Source organism: Salvelinus namaycush, chromosome 8 (genome assembly GCF_016432855.1).
Source record: "Salvelinus namaycush isolate Seneca chromosome 8, SaNama_1.0, whole genome shotgun sequence".
In the NCBI taxonomy this organism is placed as follows: domain Eukaryota; kingdom Metazoa; phylum Chordata; class Actinopteri; order Salmoniformes; family Salmonidae; genus Salvelinus; species Salvelinus namaycush.
The window spans coordinates 17,626,825-17,651,930 of NC_052314.1; the positions used below are offsets into that span (position 1 = coordinate 17,626,825).

Genomic DNA, 25,106 nt, shown 5'->3' on the forward strand with positions numbered 1-25,106 from the left:
GACATTCCAAGTCCAAACGGATGCCAGTGATGTAGATTCTGTGTGGTCCTCACTCAACTGATGGAAGGTGGAGAAAGAGTCATTGCATATGCCTCACGGCATTAAAGTAGCTGAACGCAACTACTCAACATCGGAAAAGGAGGGCCTCACAGTGGTGTGGGCAATCGAAAAGGGGAGGCATTATCTTGAGAGGGTTGAGTCGGATGTATTTAATGATCACTCGGCACTTACATGGGTGTTCAACAGCCCCAAAATGTCTTCTAGGCTCACACGCTGGATGTTGCGCCTTCAGGAATTCCAGTTCAGAGTGAATTACCGGAATGGGCATCAGAACATTGTTCCTGATGCTCTGTCCAGAGCAGTGGCTCCAGCAGCAAGCCAAGTAGCATATGTTGCAGGCACCACCACTCAAAGCCTTTGCATTCTTCCCACCTCTATTGCTGAGATCGCTGAAACTCAAGCTCAGGACCAAGAGGTTAGTGACCTTAGGAAGAACAAAGAAGCTTCCAGTGAGCGTCCAGGTCGGATTGGATTCGAAGTACTCCAAGGAATCCTGTACAGGAGGATCCCTGTTAAAAGGAGAAGTCAATAAATATCAACTTGTGGTAACCAAAAGGCCTTGACTCCCTTTATCTGGATTACTTTTATGACCTTCCACTGGCCTGCCATCTTGGACGGCTGAAGACTCTTTTTCGCATCTTGGAGGTTGCCTGGTGGTTATCTGTTGCCAGGACGTATGGGAACATGTGAAGGCCTGTACAGTTTGCCAACAATACACACCTTCACCCACTCAGGAGTCCCTCAGTACCTCATATCTGATTGTGGACCCCAGTTCACAGGAACGGTTATGGATGATCTTTGTAAGTCATGGTGACACACAAGTTCACCACAAGTTACCGTCCACAAGCCAATCTTACAGAGAGAGACAATCGTACCATCAAGACTCTAATTGCCTCTTTTGTAAAAGATCACAACCAGAACTGGCCTAAATGGATTTCTGAGTTTCGTTATGCTATCAACACAGCAAAACATGAAACAACCGGAAAAATCCCTGCTGAGCTTTCCATGGAGAGGAATCTCCAAGGGCCTCTGGAGAGGATGATTTCAACAGCTCCATCTCCGCACCAGCTGCAATACAACTCAGAGACAGCAGGCAATGGCAAAATAAGTAAAATGGAGAGTGGGCATTTGCCTGGCCAGACAAACCAAATACTATAACGCCTGCAAGAAACATGCACACTTCCTGTCGGGAGATTTGGTCTGGTTAAAGGCACGTCCACTTTCTAAAGCATCTGACTATTTCTCGTCCATGCTTGCGCTGAAGTGGTCCGGTCCGGCAATGATTCTGTCATATGTTAAAATAATTCCATTCTGTATGGACGATAGAGATTGTGGCCTAAAAAGAGCGCTACTGCTTTAAGAAGGGCAGCTGAAAAGGGTATGAATGAGGAATTGCGGAACATAGAGGGGAGGTGGGTTTTTCCATAGCGTACCTGGGAGATGAAGACACCGGATAAACCGCATAGGCACCAGTTACAAATTGCAAGACGAGAACTGAAGCCTGCAAAACACAGTCCGTGCCTTCCTTTGTTGGGATGTATTGTTTGGCACTGGGAACGTGTTCCTGAAATGTGATTATTTCCTTGTTTGGGATTAACTAAATGGAACACAGAGAAAGTTTAATGAGTGGACATGACTTCTAAACTTCGGGGAGATCCGTCATTTTCCCCCCTCATTGTTTTTGTGATCATCCACTGCTGGCTATCTTTTTGCTTGCTGGGGGGAAATATTATTTAAATCCGCAAAGACTATTAATTGAACTGAATTAACTAAAGGGGATCAAAAAGGGGAAAATAAAGAACAGACTTATAAATTAATCATTTCCTGGTTGGGCGAAACGCAATAGGCTTTTATAGCCGAATCTGAACTTGAGTTGAACCAAAAGAAGGTTATTTGGTCATTGCGACGGTTATTGAATATTTGGATGTGTTTGCTAAAACTATGCATTTAAATTATAGTATTTGTGGGGGTTATTTTGTTATCATTTTATTTCTGATTTGTGTTGAAGATAGGGTTTGTGTTGGTTTTTTAAAATCCATATTATTTAATTGACAAAACACCTATGTTCTGTTGTTTTTCTTGCTATAAACCCTCCTTAAAAAGTCTATTAAGTGTGATTGTTATACATTACACAACTGGTGGGTCTGATCCTGAATGCTGATTAGTTAAAACCACATTCCAGCCGATGTCTATTCCACAAGTTACCACCGGCTAAATCTGTGACGTTAAGATGCCAATTTACTCTGTTCCATTGGACTGCACAATCCACTGTCTCATCAGCCCAACCAAGCAATTTGTATTGATCAATGAAGTCACCGATTAGTTAGGAACTGCCCTCACCTGGTTGTCTAGGTCTTAATTGTTTGACACCCCTTCTCTATACATACACTAGGCCACTGTTAAAGTATATGATAGCAACAGAGTCTGAAAGTATTTATAAAAGAAGATAACAAGTTAAAGCTATTCAGAGACAAAAGGACGTTGGACTATTATGTAGGGGAAAAGCTAAAGAAAGAGGTGATTGTGTAATGACAGATAGGGTGAGTGTTGTTCTTTCTCTTACCTCGTAGATGTTGGGGTGCCACATCTTGGTGAGAAAGCGGAAGGCCGGAGGAGAGTAGGGATAGTCGATGGGGAACTTGATCTGAGCCTGAGAGAAGAGCACACTAATTAGGGATGCAAGAGGCAGAGGCCAGCTGAATAAGGTGTAAGAGTATAACTCTGGTCAAATGTCTAGTCATAACTACTTTATTTAGGCTCGTCTTAGCTTGGTACCAGATCAGTATGCTTTAGTCAACTCCTCTATCGTTGTCATGCCATAGACATTGGAGTCGAGGCTATGGGTAATTTCCATTCAAAACAACCCATGAGCACCAACATGTGAAATATATAGGATTGGCCTGAGTAGGTGGGGCGGGGCCAAGTGCAAGTGGATCTTTCCAAATTCAACAGACATGCATTGTATTAACCAGCCTGATAATAGCTCATTTCCAATTTGATAAAATGTCTCTACTCTGAATAGAATAGGAATGGAGTTACAGGCCTACTCAGGCTGGTTATAGGTAGACTATCACATTCAACCTATACCATATAGCCCATCTATCAGAAACTGGTAATTTGGTTCCATTTCAACATATTTATTAGTGAAACCAAAGTGCTCTAACATATATAAATTAAATCCAATAGCCTAGTACACACACACCAAACATTTTCAAAAATGTTCAAATCAAACTAAAACAATCTCGGTCGACCAACAGCAGTCGACCAGTGGACTAATTGGGGTCAACCAGGTTAGTCTCGAGATAATAACTTATTTTTCAAGAGGGAGGGGCGGAACATGTAAGGGGTGGGGGTTGTGCACAAACTCCACACAAGCCTTCGCCGACATTAGACCATTACTTGTGGCCTACTGCTGATTGCATTGTACGAGCCCTTAGTGACAAGCAAATTGAACAGGGGGATGTTGCCATATCTACCAGGCCCATACAACAAGCCCAGAGTGGAAAGCCTGACATAGGCCTAATAGAATTCTGTTAGCTTGTAAAAGTCTGGGGCCATGCCTCCGAACTGGCTCGGGTCCAGAATGACTGGGGTTCACGTAAACACTCCACATACAGACAGAGATGGGCAACACAACACAGGGACAACAGCCTTGCAGCTTACATACCAGCCTAGCTCCAGCTAGCATAGCACTCAGTGTGGGTGCTAAGGCCAGTGGAAACACAGAGGGACATTTAAGCCCCGTAAGGTGAGCCCTGAGTGCAATATATAAGAGCAAGTGGCTTATTAAAGCAGGAAGAGGGATCCCTGTAAGATGGTAATGGTATAACATTTCACCACGCGGCTTATAGAGGGCCTTTCACACTTTCCCTGTCCACATAGAGCCAGGACATGGATCTCAATAGAACACACTCATACTCTGCCCAACATAGCCTACTTTCTGCCTGATCATAGGAATTGAACAAAGACACACACGTTATAAAACAGCATACGATGCCATCACAACACACTAGATGCAACCCACACTACACATAACCCAGGGTTTTATTTCTTTGCATGAGTTAATTAAAACATAGAAAATGGCTGATCCAGACGGGACTCTTGGTCTGAAATATTATTTTCATACAGACAAAAATCCCTGTAATTTATTATGTGTGCTTTTTATACCAACTTCTTGGTATATCTGAAAGGGGTAGGGGGTAACACATATGATCAATTAAAAGCCACTTAAAGACCGTGTCATAATTCCTGCATTTTCACAGGCCCTGTAACCAAAATACAGGTATCGGTCTGTGTGAATGGTTCTCTGTTTTTTGTCAGGAAACTTCCTAAACACTTCCACTGTTAAACACCTCCTTAATTTGAAATGCAAACAAATTCCATGGTTTAACAACACGCTCCACCACACCCAATTTGCCAGTTACCCACTGATGTAAAAAAGGGGTATACCTGCAAGATAGTGGTAAATAAGGGTCTCTTTGAAAGGGGGTCAATATAAACATTGCCTTATATTTTTGCAGGTAATATATGCTGCTACATCTTCGGTCTGAAATGGGTAATAGAGAGGGGGATAAGGGAAACAGAACACAGAAAGTAGGGTCTATCCTCCATAGAGAGCACTGACACTGAATCTCTGAGCACTGACACAATGCCCATGACAGGCAGGCTGCACTCACAGGCAGAGAGGGGGGAGGGAAACTTTCCATGGCAGCAGAGAAAACCCTGACCTGTCTGCAAAACTGACACCAAGCCCAGAGGGATGAGAGGAGAGAGGGAAAACAGTGGAGTGTGACTGGGCTTAAAAAGCTGGCCTTGCTCATTTTTTCTGCTGCACCCTGCCTACCTCATCAAGTACATCCCAAGGAGGAGACAAACAAGAGAGGTTCAGAATAGAGATATTAGCTCCATTTCCCTGCCAAATTCTGAACTCTACACAAACACACTCAAATATCCCCTCCATGCCCGTGAGGCTTGACTGTCTCTAATCACATAGTAAGTACATGCCACACACACGCCCCTGAACTTAGCTCCTCATTGCACACTACACCAAGTCTCTCCTCTCCTGGCTGCACCCCACCAAGCCTCTCCTCTCCTGGCTGCACCCCACCAAGCCTCTCCTCTCCTGGCTGCACCCCACCAAGCCTCTCCTCTCCTGGCTGCACCCCACCAAGCCTCTCCTCTCCTGGCTGCACCCCACCAAGCCTCTCCTCTCCTGGCTGCACCCCACCAAGCCTCTCCTCTCCTGGCTGCACCCCACCAAGCCTCTCCTCTCCTGGCTGCACCCCACCAAGCCTCTCCTCTCCTGGCTGCACCCCACCAAGCCTCTCCTCTCCTGGCTGCTCAGCTCCATGTTTCTCTGAAGTGAGGCTCTCCTGAGAGCCCTGTGGAAACAAGTGGCAGCTGCTTTTATGTATCACCTAGTAACAGGTACAGAACTGGGAGGATGTGTTGCTGCTTCAGTCAGCCAGGCAGACAGGAGGAGGAGGAAGAGAGGCTGGCACAGGAAGAACAGGATCTAGAGCAGAACTGCAAGGCTCAGCATCTACCTTGTAACCTACCTAGACCCATCTTTCTTGGATGGTGACCTAAAAACACGTGTGGCGAAGCCAGTCAGAGAGAACATACCCTGTGAAGGTAGGCTGGAATCAGGGAAAAGTAAACCAGGTCAGCTAAAGCAGCATAAACCCTCACAGAACTAATCATTCTGTTCTTCTCCCAACGCACCACCTTCCCCGTCTGCCGACACCATTCTACCAGTCCCCAAGCTTGCTGTCCCTCGCTCTCAGATTGTCTCACTCTTATTACCTCTCTCCTGGCTGATCTACAGAGTGTGAATGAAAAGGGGAACATGCCCTTGAGAACAGCGGTGCACCCCACACGTCTTTGTAGACTAGAATGTGATAGAAGTGCTTTAGATGATCCTACCCAGACACACCAGGGTCCTGCCTCATTTAACAGAACCCTTTTAGTGTGGGGGAGGAGAAATACAGTCACTAGTACATGCTACACCAGAACCACTGTCAAGACTGAACGGCGGTCCACTTCACAAATGCAATTAGCCTAATTACAAGCTGCCAACCAACTTGACACGATGACGAGAGGGCCTGTCAAAACCCAGACCCTTAGTGCTGTAAAAAGACAACAATGCAGCAATGCTGCACACATCTGTAATGGCTCTACTATAAGGTTCCCTGGGACATGAGAGGACTGAATTAGCTGTGGACCAAGGCACCAATCATTATTTAAACCTTTCTGACACAAAGCATTACTGGTGGGCCTAATTCCCATGGAAGTAGGCTAAATGAGAAATTTATCCATGTAGGGAAAACATTGGATGTGCAAGTGCTTTGCATTCAACCTGATCCAGACAAGGAATATCTGGAGATATGCTAAACTAGCCCAAATGTTTGCCTATTTCTGAAATAAACAAAAGCTGAAACAGGCTGCATATCAATGGAGTCCTGTTCTCTTAGTAGGATATCACCCCCAGGCTTGGAACATGTAAGCACACGATCATAATTAGGCTGACTGTTGGAAGGAGTACTGTAGGACTACCTCTGCATGGGCCCCCTTTTCTAATGGCATGCTCGCTCTTCACAGGGCCCCCAGGGGCACCAGCTCGAGCAGGGCCAGGAATGGCACTGCCTCTCTCTCTCTCTCCTTCTCCCAGCTCTCATTTCTGTGTGCAAGCCAGGCAGCCAGAGTGGGAAACATGACTCCATCGGCTAAGGCAGGACAGCCCAGCCCTGTGCAGGCCACCTCCTCCTCCTCTCACCAGCCTAAGGCCACCAGACTGCCACAGCCAGGTGTTGAATGAGTGTCTGTCAACTGACTGTCAATGCAGCGGCCACACGTTACGTTGAAGGCAAATAGTGTGCTCTCTAGCTTGCGGTTGACGGACATAACTAAGTGGTTTTTAATTGTGTTGTGCAAAAATTTACATTTTGAAATACACCATTCGTGGCAGAAATCTCATAGTTGAAAATGAATATGACCTTGTGGTTGAGGAAGTGTATGTATGATGTCACCAAAAGACAGTACAGTATGAAGATTATCAGAAACTGCTACTCCAATAGAAATCCCCGATCACGGTTGCAGGTGACGTTGGCTAGCTAAGCTCATGCGCTGAAACACGTAAATCGTGTCTAATGGTCATCTCGCGCTGAATTGCGCATGTGCATGCCGTCAAATCAAAGGCATTCCTTTGCTATAAAGTCGTTTTGGATAAAAATAAAACGTGTCCATTCGTCACGTTCACGAGGTTGGACTTAAGACATAAGCTCGAATCTTAGTTTGTGCTTTTAGATTGAGAAAAATAACTAAGGAATACCTTTTCACTTCCCTCACTGACTCCTCAAACCCCAAACTCTGGCTTGGTCTGCTTCGAGAGCGTTCCTGGGAGTCTTGCGATGTTGCATCTCTGGGTTTAGAAACTCTATGACATCACTTAAAGGAAGTAGGGGAGCAAAAGCTATTCCTCATCATGACAGCCTTTGAACTCAAGCAAAACAATATGAACATCTTAAAGCCGAAGGCTCTGTTGTCGAAAGAAAAACAAGAGGGCTGTCTTTGGCCTACTCTGCTTGAGGGAACTGCTTGGGGGATGTGTTGTTGACTATGAGCGTAAAGGGCTGGCTGGCACAGTGGAAGGTTGCCAGGGACAGCTAAGCTAATAGGATTGCTGGTGTGTTAATGAAGGGAATGGGAAGACAATGCAGTCCCCAAGATGAAGAGAGCGAACATGAGAGAGGGCGGAACAGACTGGGTCTTGATGGACAGAGCAGATCTCCCCTGAGCCCTGAGCTTGAGGGAAAGTCAGTGCTACCAGCCCAGGCAGCAGTGATTCTGCCCTCTGGCCCTGACAGAACCAATTCTCTGGGCAGGTGACTTGGGTCCTCGGGCCATGTCCCAGGGACAGGGTCAACCCGGGCTGGGTTGACTGCAGTGCTGCTGCCAGTGTCACTCAGCATTAGGATGCAGACCCTGGGCTGACCGAGCTGACCAGGAAAGGCAGCCTCTCAGGCCCTAGCACTGCTGAGGACACAGCTAGTGAGAACAGGGTAGTTGTGTGTGAGTGTGTGATCCAGCAAAGAGTGTTTGGCAATGACCAAATATTTAAATTAAGGCAGAACTTGGCTGAATATCTACACATTGGCAATGAATGAGATGAGTTCCCTCCATACAAATGTCAAGTGCATTGAGTATTTGGAAAAGCAGTTTAGGTTACTTCCACTTTATTCCTTACTGTGTTCTATTTTAGTGATTTTTGCTACACTATATGTATACCTACACTATATGACCAAAAGTATGTGGACACCTGCTCGTCGAACATCTCAAACAAATCATGGGCATTAATATGGAGTTGGTCCCCCCTTTGCTGCTATAACAGCTTCCAATTTTCTGGGAAGACTTTCCACTAGATGTTGGAATATTGCTGCAGAGACTTGCTTCCTTCAGGCACTAGAGCATTAGTGAGGTCGGGCATTGATGTTGGGCGATTAGGCCTGGCTCGCAGTCGGCATTCCAATTCATCCCAAAGGTGTTCAATGGAGTTGAGGTCAGGGCTCTTTGCAGGCAGTCAAGTTCTTTCACACCGATCTTGACAAACCATTTCTGTATGGACCTCGCTTTGTGCACAGGGGCATTGTCATGCTGAACAGGAAAGGGCCTTCCCCAAACTGTTGCCCCAAAATTAGAAGCACAGAATTGTCTGCAATATCATCGTTTGAAGCAGCGTTAAGATTTCCCTTCAATGGAACTAAGGGCCCTAGCCCAAACCATGAAAAACAGCCTCAGACAATTATTCCTCCTCCACCAAACTTTACAGTTGACACTATGCATTCAGGCAGGTAGGGTTCTCCTGGCATCTGCCAAACCCAGATTCGTCTGTCAGATTGCCAGATGGTGAAGTGTGATTCATCACTCCAGAGAAAGTCCAATGGCGGTGAGCTTTACACCACTCCAGCCGAAGCTTGGCATTGCGCATGGTGATCTTAGGATTGGTTGCGGCTGCTCCGCCATGGAAACCCACTTTATGAAGCTCCTGACAAACAGTTATTGTGCTGACGTTGCTTCCAGAGGCAGTTTGGAACTTGGTAGTGAGTGTTGCAACCTAGGACAGCTGATGTGTACGCCCTACAGCACTCTGCGGTCCTGTTCTGTGAGCTTGTGTGGCCTACCACTTCGTGGCTGAGCTGTTGTTGCCCCTAGATGTTTCCACTTCATAATAACAGCACTTACAGTTAACCGGGGCAGCTCCAGCAGGGCAGGAATTTGACGAACTGCCTTGTTGGAACGGTGGCATCCTATGACGGTGCCACGTTGACAGTAATTGAGCTCTTCTGTAAGGCCATTCTACGTCAATGTTTGTCTATGGAGATTGCATGGCTGTGTGCTCGAATTTTGTACACCTGTCAGCAACGGGTGTGGCTGAAATAGACAAATCCACTAATTTGAAGGGGTGTCCACATACTTTTGTATATATAGTGTACCATCAATATTTTGTTTGGTCTGGTGACACATTCAGAGGAGTTACACCCTGATGTAAATATTTTGCTCCGGTATTGAATAGGCATACGTCATTGTTTGACTGACTCTTTTCAATAAATGAGTAAAAGCAGCACGTAACAGAGGGTTTGTCTAACCTGTGTAGATAGGGAGGGTCTTAGAACAGGGAAACTGGTTTGTTGGAGACGTTTGTTAGAAGGAACAATGAGTCACAGGCCTGCTGTGCATTTCACAGCCAAGCTGTGCATTCCTGGGCCAACAATGCTTGTACATAGCACCCACAATACAAATGTTCCTAGCTAACACAGTGCCGGGTTAACCTACTGCGCCGCTCAGAAAAGACTGGAAGCCTAAACAGGTCTCTGAATAACTGGGATCTTTAGCTGAGCTGACATAGATCAGCATAATGTATCACAATTATGTCATTTGGAAACACCACCTCTGACTGATGCAATCAGGTGCAAACAACCCTAACTGAACAATAGCGGAGAACCTAGATATGCAGGAGATCCCGTCATTAGTCTCGGCTATCTTTATTCACAAACCTTCATTCAGAAAGAGTTTACATTTACAACATAGGCCTACTACTGTAGTAAAAAAATATATATTAAAAAAGAGCACTTTGCCCTGACCTACTTCCAGTGGTTGAAAAAGTACCCAATTGTCATACTTGTCGTACGCCAGATCAGAAGCAATAGGGATGACAACCAGGGATGATCTCTTGATAAGTGCAGGAATTTGACAAGTTTCCTGTCCTGCTAAGCATTCAAATTGTAACAAATACTTTTTAGTGTCAGAGAAAATGTATGGAGTGAAATAAAAGTAAAAGTTGACAAAAATAAAAATAGTATACCCCAGAAATCTACTTAAGTAGTTCTTTAAAGTATTTTTTACTCAAGTACTTTACACCACTGCCTACTTTGATGCCTGTTTATTGTTGTAACGAGAGCTCTTGCCCTATATCTGGAAGGAAAATGCTCACCATCTTCAACAGTTATGCAAATATAGGCTAAAATACACAGAACAAAAATATAAATGCAACATGTAAAGTGTTGGTCCCATGTTTCACGAGCTGAAATAAAAGTCCCCAGAATTTTGCCATATGCACAAAAAGCTTATTTCTCAAATTTTGTGCACAAATGTGTTTACATCCCTGACAGTGAGCATTTCTCCTTTGCCAAGATAATTAATCCACCTGACAGGTCTGGCATATCAAGAAGCTGATTAAAAAGCATGATCACATGTAAACTTTGTGCTGGGGACAATGAAATTCCACTCTAAAATGTTCAGTTTTGTCACAAAACACAACGCTGCAGATGTCTCAAGTTGAGGGAGCATGCAATTGGCATGCTGACTGCAGGCATGTCCACCAGAGTTGTTGCCTGCATTTTAGAGAATTTGGCAATACCTCCAAACGGCCTCACAACCGCAAACCACGTGTAACCACACGAGCCCAGCACCTCCACATACGTCTTCTTCACCTGCGGGATCGTCTGAGACCAGCCATCCGAAGGCTGATGAAACTGTGGGTTTGCACAACCAAATAATTTCTGCACAAACTGTCAGAAACCGTCTCAGTGAAGCTCATCTGCGTGCTCATCGTCCTTACCAGGGTCTTGACTTGACTGCAGTTCAGCGTCGTAACAGACTTTAGTGGCAAATGTGCTCTTCACAGATGAATCCCGGTTTTAACAGTACCGGGTAGATGGCAGACAGCGTGTATGGCATCGTGTGGGAATTTGGTTTGGTGATGTCAACATTCTGAACAGAGTGCCCCATGGTGGGGTTATGGTATGGGCTGGCATAAGCCACGGACTACGAACACAATTGCATTTTATCTATGGCAATTTGACTGCACAGAGATACCGTGACAAGATCCTGAGGTCGATAGTCGTGCCATTCATCCGCCGCCATCACCTCATGTTTCAGCATGATAATGCAAAGCCCCATGCCACAAGGATCTGTACACAATTCCTGGAAGCTGAACATTTTCCCAGTTCTTTCATGGCCTGCATACTCAACAGACATGTCATCCATTGAGCATGTTTGGGATGCTGTGGATCGACGTGTACAACAGCGTGTTCCAGTTCCCACCAATATCCAGCAACTTCGCACAGCCATTGAAGTGGAGTGGGACAACATTCCACACTCAACAGCCTGACCAACTCCATGCGATATATGTATATGGCCTCGTTATAGTTATGTCATTTATATATACATTTTTACATTTAGTTTATTTAGTCAATATTTTCTTAACTCTATTTCTTGAACTGCATTGTTGGTTAAGGGCTTGTAAGTAAGCATTTCACGGTAAAGTTGTATATATACCTGTTGTATTTGGCACATTTGACAAATAACATTTGATTTGAAGGAGATGTGTCATGCTACATGAGGCAAATGGGTCACACCAGATACTGACTAGTTCTGATCCACACCCCTACTTTAATTTTTTATTTTATTTATTAATCTGTGACCAACAGGTGCAGATCTGTACTATCAGTCATGTAAAATCAATAGATTAGGGCCTAATGAATGTATTTAATTGACTGATTTCCTTATATGAACTGAAATTTAGTAAAATCGTAGAAATTATGCATGTTGCTTTTATATTTTTCTTCAGTGTACTTTCTGAACTAGGCAAGTAATGAAGAGGTCTAACCTACTGCACTTCCCTCTGTAAGCTATACCACCCCCTGTTGCCGGGCAAAACAGAGGACATGAGCCTTCTTTTACACAAAGGTCTTAGGCAGGCTAAACAATACCCTTACACACACAATTTTTTGAAACTTTGGCAAAGTCTACAAAACGTATTGCACAGCGTTTTTAACATATTCTAGTTTTGGGAAAATAAACTTGCATTGAGATCTAATGTTTCATCGAAGACAAAATTTGCAGAATGTCAGAAAAGTTTAATCTAGCTCCATCTTCTCTCTTATGTGGCTGGCAGGTAGCCTATCGGTTAGAGCATTGGGTCAGTAACCAAAAGGTCGCTAGATCGAATCCCCTATCTGCCTTTGAGCAAGGCACATAACCCTAATTGCGTCACGGTCACTGTTGAAAATGGCAGACCCTGGCAGTGACCCAACTCTTCGAGGGATATGCAAAAAATGTATTTCCAATTTACACACACACACGTGTACATGTGTGAAATCAGACATAATTATTATTATCCCACTTACCGCCACTGGACTTCCTCTCATCACCATATTTGAACGTTCTAAACAGAGGCTTCAGATTTATACATCCTGTGCGACATCTGGCCCCTTCTATCTGTCTGTGGTTATACTGCACTTTAACTGCAGTTACACTGCAAAATTCATGCAGTTATACTGCACTCTGACTGCAATCTGTTTTCATGAGGGTAGGGATTACAAGATAACAGAGAAAGAAAATGTTTCTCACAATCTGTATCTGTCTTTAGACCTGTTTTCCAATAGAGCGATTTAATTATGTTTGTATGGACAGTTTGGGTAAGTTATTCATACTTGTTACTTTTTTTTAACTTTTGAACTTAAATCTGCCAGACTGGTTAGTACTATAATACAGTAGCTACAACCAGATATACATTTTAGACTAAATGGTAAACAACCCTTGCTAATACATAGAGTTAGGAGTACTATCAACATAAAGTTGCCTTTGCTGGGAGGGACACACAAACAGGAAAAGCCATCTGCAGGTTGGATGCTAAGTCAGCTAACCCCCAGTGAGAGAAAACCCCACATTTTCAGTCTACGAGAAACAAACATGCCATCGTTTGAGTGTTTACAATCCAAATATCAATAAGAAAATATATGTAGGTACTGAGACTAGGCTATAATACTAGGTGCTTAGAGTGACGGCTGGGCGATATACTGTATTTTACGATATACTGGTATTGATGCATGAACCGGTTTTAACTTTACCTTCTTTAACGGTATTTAAATTTTTGTTTTGTTAAATGTGATACTCTGTGTGTAACGCCTACTTTTATAGTTTACTTCGCTACTTGAGTCATCTCTCTCCATGCCGCTTTCCACATAGACCTAGCCCCGCCCCGTCACTCAAGAAGCGCATTTGTGGTTCCTCGACCACAAGACACTTGCGTTCAGTCTGCATGGTCAATGCAGCACATTTAACAATGTTGATAACAATGATGTTCACTTTGCTTCTTAATATAACTCCACTAATGTTTATAATTACACTATTAGTTTGTTTCTAAAATCTGCAAAAAGCTAGTTTGTATTTTCTTAACAAGTTGGGCCTAAATCTTATTAGCCGCTAATGCTAATCACTAGCTAGCTAATAAATGTACTGAATCAGAGCAAACATAATTAGCTATACAGCCTAAAAATACTACTGATGGTGGAGACCTAAATCAGCATGTTGTTTGTGCCAGTTTCTTCTAAAACGAAGAGGAATTCACAAAGCAAGAATATGTAAGCTACATGAAGTAGCTAAGAGAAAACATTAAATGTAGCCAAAGATTATAGGGTCCCCTAGGAAACACTTAGGTTCCTACCCTGTCACAATAACTCCTCCCTGGCATTTTCATTTGTTGTCATGTCAAACACTATATTCAAAGTGCCCTCTATTATATTCTAACTATATAATTAAAATAATCATTATATTCCCATGATTCCAACAGTTCACTCAAGTGTTTTACTCTAAATCACAAGTCAAATCGCAATCGCAACATTTGGTTAAAAATAAGGCCTAGATTGTTTGCCCATATCGTGCAGTCCTACGTGGCAGTGTGGAAATGCTCTCAAATGAGTGTAGGAAATGCAGAAATGTATGAAAATGCTGAAAATTATTAAAACAATCAGAATGGAGAAAGACCTATTTAAATCACTTAGAATGTATGTTGCCACTGTAGGGTCATGCGCTACTCAAAGCAAATGTAAAACTGTCCATTTTATTTTAAATACTGTGATATATTTTGCCCATGTCTCCCAGCCCAACTTAGTCTATTTCAAACAGGATGGACAATGCTACCAGCTGCTATTGCTTAACTATGAAAACGAAGGAACTGTTTGATGGCTTATAGAAATCGGCAGCTTTAGTTCTAAAAAACTGAAATAAGTTACCTCTGGTTAGTTCAGCCATTCCAATGGGGGAAATTAATGGGGAAAGAATGGGGTTTTGGGAAAATACATAAAATAAGGTCTGAGGTTAACAAAGGCTTACGAGATCTTATACGTTTTATTCTATGAGGTAATTAATATCAGTCAGTTAACCAGACCTTTATGAACTATGAAGACTTTACGTGCTTGTTTTGATTACATAAATGCTTCATAATTCACAAAATGTGATTATCTCAGCGTATCAAAAAAAACATGAATTTCCCCATAGGCCTTGGCCAACGAGCCAGTTAGTGCCAACAAAAAGACACCATTACTATTGCACTATAAGACACTACAATAGAAATAGGTCCGATTTGATCTTTATCATCAGATGTATATCCATAACGTTTCTCTCTGCCCCATGGGAAAATGTGTTGGGGGGGGGCACTGGAGATAGGTGTCGGGGCCCCAAATGCGGTAGTCCGGCCCTGCTGAATACAGTGATATAAGTTGACAATGTCTGTTTCCTCCAAAGTTTTCCATGAAAACGTTAACATGTTTTGTGGATCGTCAGATGTTGCTCGAGCTGGTCATCTCATGTCGGCAAACTAGGCCAGGTTGGTTGTCAATAGTTAGCTACGTCACAAAGATAAGTGACAAAATATAACTCTTCTCGCCATAATATTTACAGACGTTCTACTGTAGTTCAGGGGCAAGAGAACACTGACCAGACACAATTTGTTAAGGTTAACCAAGGTTGGACAAAACAATTGCGATAACTATGAGTGATTTGATGGCCATCTTAAATATTCAGCAATTGCATACTCACCTTAAAATAACCTCCCTCATAGTGAGTATTTGGGGGTCCAAATATTGCAACTTCCCAGTTGTACAAGTCCGACTCGTCCACTAAAGTTATCCTGAACCCTTCAACTGGCTCATCTTGAAGACTTTTCATCTCTAACATTAGTGCTTTTTGGGAACTGGCTACATGATGTCCATGAGCCATAGTCCGCGACGATCTGTATAAACAAAAACCTATCTAGACCTTTTTAGAGAACAAAGGTAGTTATCTAATTCCACCACAACCAACCTCTGAGAAACCTTTTGATTGTTCACACGTTTCCTCACAACATCTACAAAAATGTCGTGTTATTACGTTCGCGTTCGGTTCACTTCCACTGTGATCGAACAAACCAACCCGTAAATCTCTCGCTGACAACCAACCAACCCGCTAGCTTGCTACAGTAGTTCCTCTCTCGCCAATCTGTTGTTGATCCTCATTGACCGTAAGACAGAATTGCTCGAAGTAAATTTTAGAGGTCAAAGCAAACTAGAAAACAAACAAATTAACGGCTGTCTGAGTAGGGATCTCCCCTCCTCAATTATACAACAGTAGCTACTTCACGGTGTCGCCACTAAAGTCGCTCAAGCTGGTTCCACAAAGCTTGATGCCCTGAGCAGTGAAGTGCTCGCAAAGCTTTCTGGGAATTGGAGTTATTGAAAAGGCACAACACTCGCTCGGCATTAAGTTAATTTAATAGTTTAAGCAAGGTTAAAATATTGTTTCGGTCTGCAATTGAATTCTTCAGAATCATGAAGCCCGAAACGTTACTATTTTAATCTCGTTAAAAAAAAAAAATGTTGGGAGTGTTTTTTGGTTGCACCTCCAATTCTTTCCATATGGGAATTGACGTTAGACAGTACCTACACACAGCCTCCAAATCACTTAGGCTATATTGACATTTATAATTTAAAGGCACTTGCACACAAAGAAAGAATATGCAGTTTCACACAGTGTACCGTATTAGTTATTGGGGAAGGCAGGTTTTTGGGAAAGGCCACTCTAGTGCATGCTGAAGTGAGATGTTGGCCAACTAAATATCCTTGATAAGGTAGTATTTGCATATCCTTTGAATATACAGCATGTTTGATACTCAGACATAGTGATAAGATGTGAATAAAAAGCCTGAAATAATTATATATGTGGGAGTTTATTGGTTCACCTTAACACAAGACTACAGCAGCTCAGCCTTTATTTCAATTTTGGTAGACTTCTCTGTTCTAAAAGGGAATGTTGATAGTATATGACTAATTTTGTCTTGCTCATGTAGTCCCCTCTTAAAACATATTACATCATATAGCTGGAGAATAGACAATGAAGGAGTTGGACCAGACCTTCAAACAAGGAGCGATGAGAATATATTTTAATGTCATAAACCAAACTAAGCAAGATAATCACTACAATTGACCAGAAAAAAATATTAAGACAGTGGGTAGCTTCTCTGAACTGTATCACAAGACCTTTTCTTCTCTACTCCTCTCAGCGCCATGACACCAAATAGAACCTCCTTCCCCTGATGCTAAATCATTTAAAATATTCAAAGATATCATTTGAATTGTATGAACTTATAATAGATAAAAATACACCATCAAAAACTGTAGCATGATTAATTCAACTTTCACTTCATATAAAAAAAAAAAACAATAAAAGAAAAAGACAACCAAGAAATGACAAGGGAGTTTTGTATGTGTGTATGTCCTTGGATAGGGAAAATATATATATATATATTTTTAAAGTAAGTATACATTTCCTAATCATGCAAGATACACATTTTTATGAAATACTCTGCACAGAACTTTTTAATTAGTACAATGTATGATTACAAGTGCTTTTTTCATTGCCATTCTGTAACTTAAATCAATCAAAGCACTTTTCCAGGAAGGATATGTTCTGTGGATAACATCCCTGAAAGTTGTTCACTTTGTACTCACACTAACATGGTGCAGAAGAAACTCATGGAATGGCTCATCTACACTTGTAAGAAAGGAATGTGGGTTAGTTGGGATAGAAACAAAACATGATGGGATCAGTTTAAAGTTGCTACTACATCGTGCTGGACCAGGCAGTGAGACACGTTGAGTATAACTAGACAGCAAGTACCTCTGAGCAAGTCATGAAAGGAAGAAGCCATTTAAATGATGACCATTCATGTTCATCATTGTGCCAATGCAAATGTGGCAGCAGGGCAGTTCTGAGAGAAGAGAACACTGAAGATCGGTTTATGACTGTATCAGTGACATGTAGGATGTATTGTATAGTGCGAGAGTTAGTGGCACAGACGCAAGAGGTTTGGATGATATGAAAGACAAACATCTTGACTTACGACAAACATCTTGACTTACGACTTGTTGGCTTTCTCAAGAAAGGAATAGTAAACAAGAAGCCACATTGGTTAATACTGATTAAAAATAAAATGTATCAACTAAGTACCATTGATCTCCCAGAATGAAATTACAACTAGAATAGCCTTCCATCCCCATAGGTGATCTCAAACTAAGCCTATCAACACATAGGATAACTTTAACAGTTAAGTATGGAGAGCCTGCTATTATAGCAAAGCCACGTGAGAGGCGCTAGCTGCAATATGTGATAGCTGGCCTTCATTTCCCACAAGTTCTATATTACTTTGTCACTCATTTCAGATACTGTAGACATGCCTGAGGCAAGAGAGAGTGGCAGATGAGCAGTACAATATCCTTCCACGATTACAGCATAATCAAAGCGATAAATCATACAATTGTAAAAAGACACCCTTCTACCCATGTCTGTAATAAGAGACAAAGTAAGGAAACCTGACAATGTTCACTTTTGGAAAAGGTTGCAGAAACATAATTTTTCGGGGAGTGCCAGCGTGTCTAAGTTCTGACCTGGTCAAAGTGTAACCGCCTGCATTCTCTTTTTCCAATACACTCTTAATGTAACTTTCCAGCTCAGGCATTTCAAATTCTTATAGGGATTGATATGTTACTGTGACACGGGTCAAACTGAAGCTTAGCATAGTTGAAGCATGGAGCAGTGACACCAGAGGGGAGGTCAGTCTCCTTCAGACACGAGATCAGGTCAGGTATGATTTCAGCTCAGAGGTCAGCTCAGAGCAGATTAAAAAGTTGACATGACATTTCCAACTTGGGCCAGTCAGAAGAAGTCACACATTCTACAGGACTATAGAGGAGAGTAGTAGTAACACGCTGATGTTTAATGCAACAGGGGGAAAGGCAGAGACGGACGTCAGAAAACAAAAACAGCAACAAACAAATACAAATCAAGACAGTAAAAACACAGTTCAACAAACAACAAAAAAAAGTCCAGTTGTCAGATTACATTACATGACCGTCACAGACTGTAGTGATGATGAGAGAGAGTGGAGGGGGGAGCAGGGAAAACAAGGTTGAAACTAAAAGCGCACAGAGGGGGTTTGTATAGAGCAAATCAGTGTAACAGTGAAGGAGAAAGAGCAGTTCTGAGGGCAAGAGGGGCGTCAAGGAAATGTGTGATTCTGAGGACTAATTAATAGGGTGAACCTGGGAGTGCCAGCCGCAGTGTTTGTAACATGATTACATGTGTTTCAGTGAGGGAGGGGTTGAGCAGGGGGTAGGGGGGCACCAAGGGGCTGTCAGACACAATCAGCACTGAGAGAAGGTCAGCTTGATCTCATCCAGCACATTCCTAAGCAGCCCCGGCTCGTCACATTTAGCATCGATAGACACGGTCTGATCAGCCTGTGACGGACAGGGACACACAGACAGAGAGGGCAAACGTTACAAGGATGTCTGAGGAGAAGATCTCATTTGAGTTAAATGGAGACCAATATTTGGATGTCTGGCCCCCAGGCTGAGAAGGAGGGAGCTACTTACAGTTTTGACCAGCAGACACACGTGGTGACCCTGGATTGACCTGCTGTACATGGAGGCACAGGAATCAATCCTCTCCACCACTGGTTGAGACAGGAACACAACCGTAAGCTCATTAAACAACTCAAAATCTAAAGGTCTATATTTACCACATCATCATCTTAATGTTCATTCAAAGAGGGAGATTTCTGCAAGACGACACAGTGAACTACAAATCACCTCAATAAATATGTCCACTCTCCGCCTAATACCTCCCAATGCCCTACCCTCTCCCCCTGTATTCCCCAGTCCCTATCATATCCCACACCTTCTCCCCCTGCCTCCCCTTCCCCCTGTATTCCCCAGTCCCAGTGTACCCACCAGAGAAGTGGTGGTGGAAGCAGATCCTTGCCAGTAGATGGTGAAAAGGCTGGTTGACTCCCTCCAGCTTCAGAGAGCTTCCCTTGAGGTCCCCTGACTCCAACAGCTTAGCATACGCGTCACTGTAAACAACAACAATCACATTCACTACGCATCACATACTAGCTCACAAGCAGTTTAATCTTAAATTCAGATCAGGGCACAACACACTAAGCCAATAGCTCCAAATCTACAGTTAGGTAACATTCATTATTATTAAAACAGCAGAATGAGGTTCTTTAGGGACAGCTAGCTGCACTGACCTGTAGCAGGGAGTGGTGATCAGGTATGAGGTGCAGGTAAAGTGCAGTTTAAAATCTAGTTTCTCGTGAGTGGAGGAATCCTCAGTCTGTAGGAGAACATTATAACAGCAGAAGGTTAACAATACACTTTTACAAGTGAGGAAAAAGGTCAGTAGAACCTTGAGCAGTGAAATAGACTGTACCCAGAGTCAAAGAGGGATAGTGGGGGAATGTGAGGCCTTTGTGGAGATCAAGACTAACTCACCTTGACTATGAAGGTGAGGGTTCCCTTCAGTTTCTGGGGCATCACAATGCTCTGCACTGAGAAGATGAACCGTGCCTCGTTAGAGATCCCTGAGGAACAAGAGAGAAAAAATTGATTAGTCTGGATGTAAACTGGGAATGGGAATATTTGGATGGAAATTTAGCTCTTATTTCAACAACAGTCTCCATAGCTTTTTCCTCCTCCCAGTCTCTCCTGCTTCCTCACCGGGGGGCAGTTGGAAGGGCACGGTGAGGCTGTCGTGTGGTCCGGCTCCCTCAGGCCGCTGCAGCTTGGAGTTGAGAGAGTCCATCACATTGAACTCCATGGACTTGATGAAACTGTCACACTTATTTTCAAAGATGACAGAGACCACCACCTGGCTACCGTCATGCAGGTTCCCCTGGATGTCACACACCTAAAGAGGGAAAGAGAGAGGGATGAAGCGGAGGTCAACCCACTCCGTAGCCAGCAGTGTTCACACAAGGAGCCCAGCAAATTGACTTGCATGCAAACCAGCAAATCGATTCAACCATTCCAATCCCGACATGAATCCCATGTGATTTTTATGAAGCAACCTGGAAACAGCACTGATAGGACAGTAGAATCGTAACGTCACACACTCAAGAAGATGCCCCTGGCTTATGGTGTTGTGAATAACAGGGTTACATTTTCCAATATACACATGTCTCTGCATAACAGCTTGGTTATCACAAGGTGATTAAGCCAGGGGGCACAGTCTGAGAAAAAGCACAACACAGAACATCTAGAAGATTCTCCTGTAAAACCCATAGCCTGCAGTTCACAGAACTTCAGCCAATACCTCATCAGCATCCTGCTTCATCTTGAAAGAGAGAAAAAGAGGGAGCATAAGGAGGGGTCCACTAACAGTACATACAGTGCATTCGGAAAGTATTCAGACCCCTCGACTTTTCCCACATTTTTTATGTTACTGCCTTATTCTAAAATGTATTAAATTATTATTTTCCCTCATCAATCTACACACTTCAATCTTGTTCTCCCATCTCCACAGAGGAACTCTGGAGCTCTGTCAGAGTGACCATCGGGTTCTTGGTCACCTCCCTGACCAAAGCCCTTCTTCCCCGATTGCTCAGTTTGGCCGGGCAACCAGCTGTAGGAAGAGTCTTTGTGGTTCCAAACTTCTTCCATTTAAGAATGATGGAGGGCACTGTGTCCTTGGGGATCTTCAATGCTGCAGACATTTTTTGGTACCCTTCCCCGGATCTGTGCCTCGACAAAATCCTGTCTCGGAGCTCTACGGACAATTCCTTCGACCTCATGGCTTGGTTTTTGCTCTTGACATGCACTGTCAACTGTGGGATCTTATATAGACAGGTGTGTGCCTTTCCAAATCATGTCCAATCAATTGAATTTACCACAGGTGGACGCCAATCAAGTTGTAAAAACATCTCAAGGATGATCAATGGAAACAGGATGCACCTGAGCTCAATTTTGTCTCATAGCAAAGGGACTGAGTAATTTTTATCATAGGTACACTTCAACTGTGAGAGACGGAATCTAAAACAAAAATCCAGAAAATCACATTGTATGATTTTTAAGTAATTCATTTGCATTTTATTGCATGACATAAGTATTTGATACATCAGAAAAGCAGAACTTAATATTTGGTACAGAAACCTTTGTTTGCAATTACAGAGATCATACGTTTCCTGTAGTTCTTGACCAGGTTTTCACACACTGCAGCAGGGATTTTGGCCCAATCCTCCATACAGACCTTCTCCAGATCCTTCAGGTTTCGGGGCTGTCGCTGGGCAATACGGACTTTCAGCTCCCTCCAAAGATTTTCTATTGGGTTCAGGTCTGGAGACTGGCTAGGCCACTCCAGGACCTTGAGATGCTTCTTACGGAGCCACTCCTTAGTTGCCCTGGCTGTGTGTTTCGGGTCGTTGTCATGCTGGAAGACCCAGCCACGACCCATCTTCAATGCTCTTACTGAGGGAAGGAGGTTGTTGGCCAAGATCTCGCGAAACATGGCCCCATCCATCCTCCCCTCAATACGGTGCAGTCGTCCTGTCCCCTTTGCAGAAAAGCATCCCCAAAGAATGATGTTTCCACCTCCATGCTTCACGGTTGGGATGGTGTTCTTGGGGTTTTACTCATCCTTCTTCTTCCTCCAAACACGGCGAGTGGAGTTTAGACCAAAAAGCTCTATTTTTGTCTCATCAGACCACATGACCTTCTCCCATTCCTCCTCTGGATCATCCAGATGGTCATTGGTAAACTTCAGACGGGCCTGGACATGCGCTGGCTTGAGCATGGGGACCTTGCGTGCGCTGCAGGATTTTAATCCATGACGGCATAGTGTGTTACTAATGGTTTTCTTTGAGACTGTGGTCCCAGCTCTCTTCAGGTCATTGACCAGGTCCTGCCGTGTAGTTCTGGGCTGATCCCTCACCTTCCTCATGATCATTGATGCCCCACGAGGTGAGATCTTGCATGGAGCCCCAGACCGATGGTGATTGACCGTCATCTTGAACTTCTTCCATTTTCTAATAATTGCGCCAGCAACAGTTGTTGCCTTCTCACCAAGCTGCTTGTTTATTGTCCTGTAACCCATCCCAGCCTTGTGCAGGTCTACAATTTTATCCCTGATGTCCTTTAACAGCTCTCTGGTCTTGGCCATTGTGGAGAGGTTGGAGTCTGTTTGATTGAGTGTGTGGACAGGTGTCTTTTATACAGGTAACGAGTTCAAACAGGTGCAGTTAATACAGGTAATGAGTGGAGAACAGGAGGGCTTCTTAAAGAAAAACTAACAGGTCTGTGAGAGCTGGAATTCTTACTGGTTGGTAGGTGATCAAATACTTATGTCATGCAATAAAATGCAAATTAATTACTTAAAAATCATACAATGTGATTTTCTGGATTTTTGTTTTAGATTCCATCTCTCACAGTTGAAGTGTACCTATGATAACAATTACAGACCTCTACATGCTTTGTAAGTAGGAAAACCTGCAAAATCGGCAGTGTATCAAATACTTGTTCTCCCCACTGTATATATCAATGGTACGACTCCTCCCAGCTCCAATATGAGTGGCTATTCACATAGAAGATACACAATAATAGTATACTTCTCCAGTGGACCCAAGCATCTCGCTCCATCCCACTCACCATCTTGATGTAGGAGTTCTCAGCCAGCAGGGCGTAATTGGACATGGGCTGTAAAGAGAGAAGAGCCTGGTCAGTTCTCACTCAAGGGAACCAGACCCAGGTCTGGATTATGTATATATGCTATTTGAGATAGGGAGTGTATACACACTGCATACTTGACATACTTGTGTCAAATCAATGGGTGAAGGTAGGGAAGTTTTATATGGACAGTATTGCGGGGGCACAACTAACCTGTACCCCCGCACACTGACTCGGTACCCCCTGTATATAGCCTCGTTATTGTTATTTTATTGGGTTACTTTTTTACTTTAGTTTATTTGGTAAATATTTTCTTAACTCTTCTTGAACTGCACTGTTGGTTAAGGGCTTGTAAGTAAGCATTTCACGGTAAGGTCTACACTTGTTGTATTCGGCGCATGTGACAAATAAAGTTTCATTTGATTTGATTTATGACTTGAACGTCCAGTGGACAGGGATTGGACTGAGTGGACAGACTAAAAGGTGATTGTTTACTGACCGGCAGAGGCTCCTCGTCCTCCACCGTGCCGTTCTGCACAGACTCCTCTCTGGCTCCATCGCTATGGTGATGATGATGGTGCTTCTTCTCCTTTTTCTGCTTCTTCTTCTTGTGCTTAGAGGATTTCTGAGAGGGAAACAAGCAGGGGGTGGTGTAAAGGGCAGTCTATTCAGAAAGAGGGAGGGAGAGTTTCTGTGCTCAGTTCTCAGACAAGATCTGTCAAAATACAGTATCCTGTTGTGCTAGAATCCTTAGTAATGAATGATGCTGTCGTTTGTATGTGTATGTTTTGTAAGGTTTATAAAATAAAAATTAGTAACAGCTGAGATTTCTGTCTCGTGATTCTGACATCATCAGTAAAGTGGAGAGACTCACAGTCTCTTCAGGCTCAGAGTCTGGGACCACGGCAGCCACACCAGACGTAGCCTCAGGAGTGGAGGCAGGGGGAGCGTCCGTTACTGCTGCGGCCTCCTGTCACCACACACACAGCCCTCAAAGTTAGTATGGACACATTTAGGAGGATTATTGACATACAACACGCTGTCATTTATTGATCATATACAAGTACAGGTAGTAGTAGTTTGAATTAGTCGTAATTTGTTTGTTGTTTTGAAGTTGTCAAATCCTGACATTGTTCCAATGGACCCATTGTCGATAGCATCCCTTCACATCTGTACTTAAATGGAACAATAATCGACTCAAAAAACAGAAATACAGAAACATGTTCTGACAGGATGTGTGAACTGTGAAGTCACATTTGGGTGACTGCTAGACGTAGCTTATTTCCTGAGGGCAGACAGTTGGTGTGGTGTAAACACAAAATTAACATGCAGAGCCCTTGAACAATGTATATCTAATGATCAGATTCTGCTTGAAACAGTCCCATACAGTAGTTCAGAACAGAGGACAGAGTGTGGGGTCACAGAGCTAAACTTTATGAACTAGTCTGGCTTTAAACTGAATACTGTACTGTTGTCATTAGTCTTCCACCTGGTCTAACAGCTACTCTGCAGTTACACACGCACAGTCACAAGCACAGGGTATGTAGTCACACGCACAGTCACACACACTCAGTATGTAGTCAAAAACACTGTCTATATGTAGTCATACTACACATGAAGAGCTGTGCTACTGTTGCATTGGTTTGATAGGAACAACAAGAACCGTCAGCATGATTCCAGACACTGAGGCCCCTGAACTTGACAACAACTGTGACCCCACCACTGACGAGA

At 43.3% G+C, this 25,106-nt stretch overlaps 2 protein-coding genes across 3 annotated transcripts in view; both read right to left on the reverse strand.

Annotated features, from left to right (window-relative positions):
- The window catches only part of LOC120052455 (ubiquitin-conjugating enzyme E2 R2-like), a 32,148-nt gene extending 16,083 nt beyond the window's left edge, over positions 1 to 16,065 (reverse strand). The window contains exons 1-2 of the mRNA XM_038999376.1: positions 15,439 to 16,065; positions 2,624 to 2,710 (exon numbers count right to left, since the gene is read on the reverse strand). Of these exons, the coding sequence (XP_038855304.1) occupies positions 2,624 to 2,710; positions 15,439 to 15,618 (267 nt within the window). The 5' untranslated portion in view covers positions 15,619 to 16,065. The remainder of the gene's footprint in view (positions 1 to 2,623; positions 2,711 to 15,438) is intronic.
- Positions 16,066 to 16,792: 727 nt separating this feature from the next.
- The window catches only part of LOC120052456 (AP-3 complex subunit delta-1-like), a 53,260-nt gene continuing 44,946 nt past the window's right edge, over positions 16,793 to 25,106 (reverse strand). For both annotated transcript variants that reach the window (XM_038999378.1, XM_038999377.1), the window contains exons 25-33: positions 24,250 to 24,345; positions 23,875 to 24,000; positions 23,358 to 23,405; positions 20,436 to 20,625; positions 20,211 to 20,299; positions 19,967 to 20,052; positions 19,665 to 19,786; positions 19,308 to 19,387; positions 16,793 to 19,172 (exon numbers count right to left, since the gene is read on the reverse strand). In XM_038999378.1, coding sequence (XP_038855306.1) covers positions 19,077 to 19,172; positions 19,308 to 19,387; positions 19,665 to 19,786; positions 19,967 to 20,052; positions 20,211 to 20,299; positions 20,436 to 20,625; positions 23,358 to 23,405; positions 23,875 to 24,000; positions 24,250 to 24,345 — 933 coding nt within the window. In that variant the 3' untranslated portion in view covers positions 16,793 to 19,076. The remainder of the gene's footprint in view (positions 19,173 to 19,307; positions 19,388 to 19,664; positions 19,787 to 19,966; positions 20,053 to 20,210; positions 20,300 to 20,435; positions 20,626 to 23,357; positions 23,406 to 23,874; positions 24,001 to 24,249; positions 24,346 to 25,106) is intronic.